Genomic DNA, 11,251 nt, shown 5'->3' on the forward strand with positions numbered 1-11,251 from the left:
ATAGCTTTTCATAATTCGTTTTAATTTAGGTTTGGTTTTCTTAAACCATTGGATGCTTTTGGCTTGCTAGTAGGGTTTTCCTTTAAATACTAATCATGTATGATTCCCTTTTTAAAAAAAAGAAAATTACTCAAAAGCTCTTGTGTATTATTCTGCTAGTAGTAATGCCTTAAGAGAAATTCCTAGCATCTTGCAATTTCAGATTGAACAAAGCACAGAAATATTATTTTCTATTGTCCTTAAAAATGTATTACATAGTACTATAGTTCAGTTACACTTAAAAGGATCTCTAGGTTCTGTTAAATTTCATTAAATGTTCTTCCAGCTTTTGGGTTTAAATTAAATTGTAGGTGTTGTTGCAGAATTTTAGTACTTATTCCTAGTGGATTTGGATAGTCTCTTGATAAATATATGTAGATAGATTTATATCTTTATGTGAAAAGAAGGAGAGGTATGTTTTGGTGTAATCAGATTTGAAAAACACAGTTAATTTAAATCTACAGTCCTTTCCTGTCCTTAGGTTTTTTTTACTATACCAAAATTTTGTTTGGCTAGAATTTTAAAAACTAACTTGCAGAAAGTATTTTTATTTTTCAGTTACACTTTAATAGTTTGGATATGTATTTAAAAATTTAGACATCTGGATTTGCTGGGGACTACCTTCAGGGTGTATGTATCAGGCAAAGTGAAAAGCACATTATTATGACCTGTATCATTCTTCCTCCCTAAATGATACAATGCACAAGTATAGTGTTGCTAAACAGATCATAATGAGGCAATTGTTCTGGGGTCACATGCAATATGGGGTTAGTTTTAGTGAAGAGAAATGGCTGTGCCTTGTAAGGAGGGGCCAGAATCAATAAGGACGTGACAATGCAGGTTTTGATTTAGATGGGAAATGTATCTTCCCTTGCATGTCAGTTTTATTTTTTCTCTAAGGAAATGCTTGTGGTTTGTTCCTCAGCTGTTTTTTAACATGCAGCCTAAACTTCTTTTTGGCTTTTGTTTCCTTACACAGAATAAATTGCCATACATTGATGTTAAAGCTTCATTTTCATTGTGGATCTCATAATCTAGCCTTAATTTCCACAGTTACTGTGTTTTCTAGCTTCCTAATCATTATGAAAATCCTTTGTTTTTCTTTCCTCAATCCTCTTTTGCAAGAATAGCTGTCCTTTTCCCTCTTCTCATTCCCCTGTTTAGTCAATTATTCCTGATACATTTCAGACTCCTGTCATTTTTTCATCTAACTTCAGTATTTACTGTACTGTTATTCCTTTCTATGTGATTTCTCACAGCTGTTAAAGCAAGAACACTCCAGTTATTATGAATGTTTGCTATAAATTAATTCTGAATCTCAGCTGAAATTGCTAGCTATAAATTTTTGTGGATGTTGCAGAAACTGAGACTTGTCACTTCTCATGGCTGTTTATTTCAAAATTATACAGGTGATTCGAATACATCATTAGTAGCAGAAGTGTGAAACTAATCACGATTGTTAATCATAGCTTTGAAAGCACAGCTAGCATTTGATTTGAAAAACTGGATTAAAATCAAAACATGACCTGGGCATATTCCTGCCCAATTCTACCTGAAGTTTTTCCTCTCTATAGGAGCATCAGTGCACACAATTCATGTGACATTGATCATATTTAAACTTGAGTTATCCATGCTTTAGACAAAGCTTATATGTAAATATGGATTTTTATTGTTCCTCAGAATGGGAAGAAATTAGATGAATTGTGATTTTATATCTTCGGGAAAATAAATAAATTAGTTACAATATAATAAGCCAAATGATCAATGTGATAATGTGGTTTACTAAAAGTAATACTTGTGCTTCATTGTTTGGGGTATAATTTCTCCTTATATACTTAATCTATGAATTAGCCACAGATCCGATGCAGCTCCCACTGAAATCTCCTAAAAACTTTTCATATTAGAAGTCTGTAATATAACCTCACTCCATTTTATAATCACCATTACAGAATACATTCCATCCTTAAACTGTTTTTCCAGACCTTTCCAGAGCATCACAGTCATCAGATACTAACCATCATGATAAATATGTATAATTTTATGTTCAGCATTCTTTCTCTCTCTTTAGTATGTAAGTATCCGTATTTAAACTAAAGAGAATCATGTTCTGGAAATCTATTAGACAATTTAATTCAGATATCACCAACGTCCTTTTTTGTCTTTTGTTAGACTTTTATTACCTGTTCTTTCATTCTAATGCCATTCCATTGTCTTGTGTTACTGTTTGTAGTGATTAGATCACGGTTTTAGTACAGAATAATATAAATTGTTGAAAACAGCATGATTTTTGACTGTAGTGCTGTCTAAAGCTATGGGGGAAAGATATGTGCCTAACAAATAATGGTTCAGACAACTGACAGTTATGCAGAATGCTGTTGATGCTGGCAAGAGGAGTTTGGAGGGATAGGAAATGGTTGTTCTGTAAAACCTCTATACTGCTTTTCTGCTGCAAACTGCTGTTTGCAACCAGTGGAAGAGTAATTTCTTCAGTTTAGGCCCAAGGTAGGCACCCTTCCCCAGTTTCAAAATATATTTGTAAAGTAACTAGATTCAAAAGTTAGTGAAATCAGGTTTTCACTTATAATAACATTAATTCAGTAATAATTCTTCTCAGTTAATATGGTCTCTAGAACATAAACAGACTACGTATGACAAAATTTCTAAACTACAGCTACTCTAATCAAGATTTATTGAGGTTACTGGTAGCCTTTTTTAACAGAGCTAACACAACTGATAGGAAAAAATAAAATACTCTCTTTGTCAAGCAAATTTGCAGATGTTAACCAACACTTGTATTTGGGGACATAAAACAGATTTCTAATTAGTTTCAGTAAGTTCATAGCTCTAGCAGTCACATATAAAACTACTGTAGGCAATTCTGCACAGTATTAAAATTGCCATAGACACGTGCTGTTGTCCTTGTGACCCTGACACAATAGTAACTAGATGAATGGTGGGCATTACCAAGTCACCTTGGAAAGCACCACCAAAAAGCCACTCCTTAACAACAGTTTAACCCACAAACCAATTAATCTACATGTTTATTTAACTATTTGACTTGTGTGACCCAACTATAAACCTTTGTTGAAGTTAAACTACTCAGAATTAGAATGGGAAGTTAGAAAAATTTGCCTTAAGTATCAACTTCAGGTACTTTTTCTTTCTATTCTGCCAAGACAAATTAACCTAATCAGCAATTTCATGTTACAAAGTTTATTTTCCTGATACCTTTTAAAAAAAAATATTAAAAAATAAATCGGACTTAATTCTAAATTACTTAATTCTATCATTAATTCTTAATGATAAAGCACTTTTCTCATATGTTAATATTCAGTAATAAACCTCAACTTAAGTCCAAATTTTTTCCAGATTTTAACAAGCTACTAGAATACAAGTACATGTGTAATACTGTTCTGGCACCCCAAGCATGGTTTTCAAAAATGCCGTATGGTTTTCAAAATAGAGGGTTTGGATCCTCACTTATTTGTGAAGCTTACTGGAACTTCAAGTCTGAGCTATCTTCTGTCTCTTATGATAATTGTAATTCACTCCAGCATCTCAGAGGTGCTAACCTTGTATCTGGATAGTAGAAAATGGTGAAGGATCAAAAGCCAAAATGGCAATATTAGGAATACTGAGGGAATGATTAAAAGATTTTCAGTAAGAAAGCTGATAATACGATAGAAGAACTTGGAAGCATTGATGAAAGAGGCTAAGAAGCAGCCTGCTTTTTCAGTGGAATTGTTCATAAGAAGTTAACTTTTTGTGGTAATGACAGTAGTTTTGGATGTTTTACTCTTTCATTGTCTTACATTTATGTGACTTTTCGATCAATATTTTCCCATTTTAGGTATTATATTGATTAATAAATATGTATATTATCTTAAAGTTGAATGTCTTCCACCCCATATTGAAATTCAATTATTTCTGTTTTTTGTACCGTGCCAAAAGTGCAGTTGTGCAAGTTTAATGTGCCTCATTTCTTTGGAAATAGCAGTATAGCAGGGTATTATGAACTCAGAAATCTCCTATTTCAGTAGAGTTTGACATAGAGCATTATATTTTATTTCCTGACCTTCCAGGATAAATAGTAGTGTTTTTTGGTTTTGATACTTAGGTGAGAAGATCACAAGTCTGCAGTAATTGCTTGTTTATTTCAATATCTTCTTCATAATGTGTCAAGCTTTAGGTGTCCCTACCTCTCATCCCCAGTTGTGCAGCCTGGTGGACTGAGGACAAATGCTGCGTAACTGTGTCCTTAGCATGCCCACTGTCTTCTGATACTGAAATTAAGAATTGGTCCTCTGTCACTGTAGCCTCTTAATTACCTCTTTTTGTTTTCGTTAAGAAGCAGTTAACATGTGGAAAATAGTGACAAATAGGCTGTCACTCCTTGCCCAGAAGAAAATTGCATAATCCAGCTGGACCAATGAGGTTGTAGAGGTGCTGTTGCTGAAGAAGTGTGTCTAGTCTTTGTGCATATGGACAGTTTATATTAGCTGTTGTTCGTCATAAAATCTGAAGCAGTTCAACTTTTCCAGTGTTTTGTTTCCTTACTAATAAAATGTAACGAACAATGGTGCATGCCATCTCTAAAGTGCTTATCATCATAACATCTGATGTTTTTTTAGGAGTTACAGGAAAATCCTTCTGCAGTAATTAACAAAGTAGCTTTGAAATAGTTTTCTCTTCTAGAACAGTGAAATCTTACAGCAGACTGGGTCCATGTTTTGAGATGGTTTCAAATAGATCTAAATTTATATTCACTTTTGCTAATAAATAATTGAACCTTTGCTTCACAGGAAGTTATCCTCTTGCTACTAAATTAAAAAGAAAAACAGAAGTTCTAAGGTTATAATAGAGATTAGTAAATTTCACAGTATTTTTTAGTGCATTATTACATATTTTTCTCTTGCATGTTTTCCACAGCTTGCACTGAAGGACCCTGTACACACTGTTTCACTGCAGCAGTTCATCTATGAGAAGCTAAAGGCACAGCAGGAGTTACTGGGAGAGCAAGGTTTTCAGGCACTTATGGAAACCGTGGATACAGAAATAGTTGCACAGCTACAAGAATTTTTACAAGGCTTCTAAATAAGCAGAAACAAGATTTTTTTTTTATGTCCAGTTTCCCTTTCCAAAATGTGGAGGGACTCTAGCCTTCCATCTGACTGAAGAGCCTACTGAGAGATGAAAATACCTTGTGTTAAAAAAAATTAAAAATAAATTTCTGTTGTTGCTATTAAACTAACTTTGGTAATGCTTTCCATTGTTTTTTAATACTATGCTTAAGGTTCTATCATCAAAGTTAACACTTCCATGATTCCTAACATGGTAATGCTGTCCTAGATAGAACCGTCTTTTGGGTACCTTTACTGGCTTTTTGGTTCACAAAGCTATATCATAAACTGGGAGCTCTGTAGGAAATTAGCAGTGTATATTAATGAGAAGTGTCTATTAATCCAGCAGTATAATTCCGTATCAGGAGCTGCTTGTCTTCATATTGTATGCCTGTAACTTTCTCTAGGGCATCTGATCTTGAGGCTACTTCCAGCTGTCTGTAGAAGGCCTCAAGACATCTTCCTGGCTTGGTGGTTTGTAGTAGACACACACAACAGTTTCACCCATCCCTTTGGCAAAAAAGCCAAAATTGTTGCAGTGACACAAGCTACAGAGCCATGTATTAACAGACTGTATTTGTCTGTTCATTCCAGTGTCTCTGCCTGCAACTGGGAGAAGACAACCTGTGCCCTGGCATCCCTCACCACCCAGCCCAAGACTCTAAAGTCTCTTTTGATTGTTCTTAACTAGCAGTCTCAGCTTGCTCTCCACCTATACGGAAGATCAGTAATGGGTAACAGTCTGAGGACCATACCAAACTAGGAAGTTTCCTAGTGACATCCTTACCCTGGGTTCTGGGGAGACAGCAGACTTCTCTGTGAGGAAGGTCTACCTGGCCTCTTTGACCCTCTGTTCCCCTCAGAATTGAGTCACCTATGACTATAACCCTTCTTTTCTTCCTTGTGGATATTGTTGTAATACGGGTGATAGGCCTTTCTGACTGTGGACATACCTCTGGTGTAGGGTGCCCTTTGCCCACATCTTCATTTGGCTGTTTTTTCTCAACCAGAGCCTTGTATCTGGTTTTCAGTGACACCTGGGAGGGTGAGGTTAGCAAGGAAGAAGTTAGTCTGTTGCCTTGACCATGAACTTGCCCTCTACTCAGTCTCATAGTTCAGGCTACTGCCTCTGGTCTGGCAGGGGCAGGATAGAGAGGACCCCTGATTCTGCGTACTTCCCGATGGGTGCTCCCATTTCTGTTCAAGGAGGCCAGAGCCTGACTCCACCAGTCTGTCTCCTGTTCGGCTTCCCTGATGCTCCTCAACCTTTCAGCTTCCTCTTGCAACTCTGACACTTGGCGGAGGAGATCATCCATCTGCTCAAAGCACACAAGGCAGTTGTCGTAACTACCACTTGCTGAAAGCAAAAGGCTGACACTCCCTGCAGCCTATGACTTGGACAGCTGCATGTTTCCATGGGCACTCCATCTGGGTTCCTGCATTCATGCTGGCTAGTGTTGAGCACATGACCTGCCAGGTGAAGACCATAGTTGATCCCTTTCCAAGAAGGTGTTGAGCATCAACAGGGCTAACGTGTCAAGTGGGCAAAGATGTGGTCTCTCCCATGTGCCCTACTGGCTGCACTCCTCTACACACACTCCTCTGACATGCCAGCTGGTTTTGCCATGTTTGGAACTCCCTGCTCCTGTTGGGTCTCTCAGCTCTCCACTGGGCTTTCCTGGCTCTGGAAACCCTCTGTCTGCCTCAGGCTAGCACACCTGTTGCCTCTGCTTCACTCCTCGTGATCTGAGTGAGGACATAGCACTGAGAAGCTCACCGGAGGTAGATGAGCAATTAATTCCAGTATCACAGTATCATTCTGGTTGGAAAAGACCTTCAAGACCATCAAGTCCAACCACCACCCTAACTCTGCTGCATCCACCACTAAACCCTGACCCCTGGCACCACATCTGTCTTTTTAGATGTCTCCAGGGATGGTGGCTCAACCACTTCCTTGAACAGCCTGAACCACCAAGTTCAACTCCTGCCCCAGAAAAGGACAACGCCAAAGTTCAGTTCCAGTTAATTCTTGGTTGTACCTGGACTACTTAAAATTGCTGTTTTTCAATGTCTCAATTATTTGCTTTTTTCATCAAAGGCATATTGTCAGGATACATCATACTTATTACTCAAAATTTTGAGCACAGATGGTCACAATGTAAATACTGTTTGCAAGCGTGAGGCTTACTTTGGGTTTTAATTATTTATTAGTTACCTTGACAGCTGCAGGAATGACAGGGTAAAACTGCTCCTTTCAATGTGACTTTGTCTTTCATGCCTTGCAGGTGGGAGGAGGGAGAGCAGACTCTTCTCCATTTCAAGATTTTTCATTTAAGTTCCAATCTTCTGCCTCCAAAGTTGAAGTGAACTTCGTTTGCATTACTAAGGGATGATTAAACTACTAAGACAGATATTTGCCCCTGACCCCCTAGAGGGAATTAGCTGTTTAAAGACACTACATGCTTTTGGTACTCTTACCAGATAACCAGATGCTTTTTAAAATCAAAACTTTTCTCTTTACTGACCCTTTTAGGAATAATTGGATTTTAAAGCTTCCATTTGGTTGCAGAGGAAGCCCGACCATTCCCTTCTTCCCCTTTGGCTCCTGCAGCAGAGGCTGCTGGAGCTTTCACACCTCTGAATGCAAAACCTCCCCTGTACCCAGCTGCCAGCATCTGTCTGCAGATGTTTTTTGATAACTCATTGTTTCCTGCACTTTACGTTGGCGTGTGGAGTTTTCTTAGAATAATTATTACCATTTTTCTGTTATCTGCATGTCACTTGCTCAATCATCCGCCAGCATCAGTTCTTACAATGAAGAGTTTTGGCTGCTTATGCTTTCAGTTTGCAAGGGAAGGGACTCTGTCTGCTAATGGTCCCTTTCAGCTGTGGAATACAGTTACCTACTAGAATCTGCAGCATTTGACTGAAACTGCGTTGGCTGTGTAGTTAATCTGCACAGATACGCAGGTTTTGGCTCAGTGTAAAACTAGCACAGATCTGGTCAGCCTCCCTAGCTTTGAGCCTGTGCATCATGGCACACAGAAAAACCTCAGGCTGGGAAGCAAAATCAGCCCATCAACTATGTGGTAGAATCACTTCCACAGTGCCAGATGGTGCTCCCTGCCATTTCTGAGGGAGGAAGGTCCTACCTGCTGTAGTGTTGCCCTGGCCATAGGGTGGTCTCAGCATTTCTGCTGCATGGCCAGGCCTTAAAGCTCCTTAAAAGCTGCTTAAAGACTGCATCTCTGCAGTCAAGTTGAACTTCCCAGCACAGCTGCACACAGCTGTTCCGGGCTTGCTTGCCTGCCTGCATCATTCCCCAAGATACTCAAGCCCCCATTGCCTCACATGGTGGTGTGTTAACTGCAGTTTATTCTGTTGCATAGTAACTAATGTTGACACAGTCTCTGTCAGGAATAATGGACATAGTTTTGGCTAATAATGGCACAATAACATAGTGATTAAATTTTTGAGTAATGTTTCTGAGTAATTGTATGTATTAATTTTTGTATGCATTAGGGAACAAGTTAAATTTGTCACGAGGGTGTTTAGCTTTTCGTGTCGGAAGATTTTACTCCAAAGCTTGGTCTATACATGAAAACAACCTTTTTTGATGTCTGCTAAGTGTTAAATGTCTTTGAAGGTATGTGCTGAAAGAAACTGAGACAAATAATTCTGTTGTTTCTGTCTTCAAAAAAATAACATTGGGCTATCAATGAAATTATCATTTTCAGGCCAAACTGAAGTCTTAATATCTGATCTCATTTTAATATTTTTTTTTCCTACAGATAATTTCATCTACACTGTAGTTTAATCTTAAATGGTTAACTCCAATTAGATACTCCCATTAGATATAAAAAATTACTGGAATAGTTTTAATTTTACAACTGCTTTCATGGTAGATAACCTGTAGTATGGTAGGTAACTTTAAGTATCTAAAAGTTTAAGATTTACATAGTGAAAAGAGTATATCAATATAGATATGAGTATAAAGTTTGTGTGTAGATAGACGTATGGTGTCTGTGCGTGGGGCCAGGAGATGGGAGGCACTTCTGTTTTCCCTGTGGCTGTCCTGCTCCAGTGGGTCCAGTTGCATGGCTGCCCCCAGCTCTGCCCTTGGGACACTCCCTCGGGCCTCCCACCTCATGGCAGGCCCCCCTCTGGCTGAGTGAGGCAGAGTAATACTCCCACCATGCTGGAAGTGGGCAGAGAAAGTGGTCTTGTGCTGTCTCAGTGTTCCCTGCCTTGCCAGCAGGGAGACTGTGACCTCCTACCTTCACTTTTGTGAAGTGGTAGAAGTCTTTTGCATCATTTGTGAAGAAGTCCAGGCCACGTGCTGATAAGCTCTGCCATTGTGGCCTGGGAGGGTGCAGGGAGAGTGCACCGTGCAGTGGATGCCCATAGGTGCTGCAACGCTTTGTGCCATCCCTGGAGCCCTTGTGGACTAAACTTCTTGTGCTAGTTTGATTTGGTGTGGGTTTTGGTAGCAAGGGATGGGCCTCAGGGGTGGCTCCTGGAAGTAGCTACTGAAAGTTCTTTCGGCTCCCAATGAACTCTGGCAACACCTTCTGACCAAGACCAAGCCATTAGTGAGACAATGGATGCACCTCTGTGATTAATGCATGAAAAAGCTGATTAAAGACCTGAGAGCGGAGGGGGAGGAGAAGAGCTGTAGTGAAGAGCAGAGTTAAGAGCAATGCTGGAGCGGAAGTTACAAGGGTCAGTGAGGAAGGAGGTGGAGCAGGTGCCCAAGCAAAATTTCACCTGCACCCCATAATGAGAGGCCAGGCTGTTCCCCTGCAACACATGGAGGAGCAAGGCAAAGCATCCCCTGAAGGAGCATGGTAGAGCAGATGTGGACCTGCAGCATGTGAACATGGACCTGCAGCTCTGGAGGATCCTGTGTCAGGGGAGTTGGCTGTTCCCGAAGCAGCCAGTGACGCTGGGAAGCCCAGGCTGGAGCAACTCTGGACCTCGTGGGAAGGACTCATGCAGAAGAGGTTAATGAAAGAGTATTTCCCATGGGAGGGACCCTGTGGAAAAGCAGGGAAGGACTGTAAGGAATCCTTCTTCCTGAGGAGGAAGGAGCAGCAGGAACCACCAGCCTGTGAACTGACTCTAAACCCCATCCCCCATCCCACTGTATGTGTGGGGAATGGGCCACATGGCTGGTTCATTGCTGTTTGTTAGACCCAGACCACGAGACTTCTTCACTGAAAGAATTATCAAAAACCAGAACAAACTGCACCAGGAGATGGTTGAATCACTATCCCTGGAGGTGTGTGAGAGATGTGTAGATGTGGTGTTTAGGAATATGGTTTAGCACTGGACTTGGTAAAGTTAAATTAGTGGTTGAACCAAATTATCTTAAAGGTCTTTTCCAACCAAAATGATTCTATGATTCTAGTAAATATTCTTAGATAAAACAACCCACTGAACTTGCATAATTTTTCAGGTGGCAAGAAACTAGTTTTCAGTTCCTGCATTTTTATTAACCTATGGAAAGCTTATCTGATTATATAATGAAATGTAGTGCTAATAAAGGGACACACTTTAAACACTTAAAGGGTATTTAAAACAGGAACAAAAAATTAGTCATGCTGACTGTGATTGCAGGTTGTTAACACTTCCCACAGCCATCTAAACTGCTTCCTAGCAAGAAAGTTATTAAAGTAGCATTTAAAAATAGACAGAAAATGTTTAAATGAAGCTAATGTTTAAGCCAAAACTTACATTTGTTTTTCCAGTCTCTGCACTGGGAAAATCTTTGCTGTTACTCAGGGAAAGTTAATGTAGTGCTGTGGGGCCTATCTGATGGCCAGTGGTTGTGGTTCAGGTTAAGAATGTTTCTTAAGATATTGAAGGCACTAACTGAACCTGTCCTACAGCATAGACAAATTTTGTCCATTAATTTACCAGTTTGACAACATTGCAATTGTTGATACAGGTAAATTCTGAGCGGAGACATATATGTGTACCTTAATTACAAAGGGAAGATGTGGCATGCCCAGCAGTTCACAGTACATCATGAACTGCAATTTAGGAGCATCACAATTGGAACTAACTAAATAAATCAATAGAAAAAAAAA

At 39.4% G+C, this 11,251-nt stretch overlaps 1 protein-coding gene across 1 annotated transcript in view; it reads left to right on the top strand.

Moving 5' to 3' along the window:
* IPO11 (importin 11) overlaps positions 1-5,133 on the top strand; it is an 83,372-nt gene extending 78,239 nt beyond the window's left edge. The window contains exon 29 of the mRNA XM_010005362.1: positions 4,969-5,133. Within this exon, the coding sequence (XP_010003664.1) occupies positions 4,969-5,133 (165 nt within the window). The remainder of the gene's footprint in view (positions 1-4,968) is intronic.
* The last annotated feature ends 6,118 nt before the right edge of the window (positions 5,134-11,251 follow it).

The sequence above is a fragment of the Chaetura pelagica genome, unplaced genomic scaffold (genome assembly GCF_000747805.2).
Source record: "Chaetura pelagica isolate M959 unplaced genomic scaffold, ChaPel_1.0 scaffold37, whole genome shotgun sequence".
In the NCBI taxonomy this organism is placed as follows: domain Eukaryota; kingdom Metazoa; phylum Chordata; class Aves; order Apodiformes; family Apodidae; genus Chaetura; species Chaetura pelagica.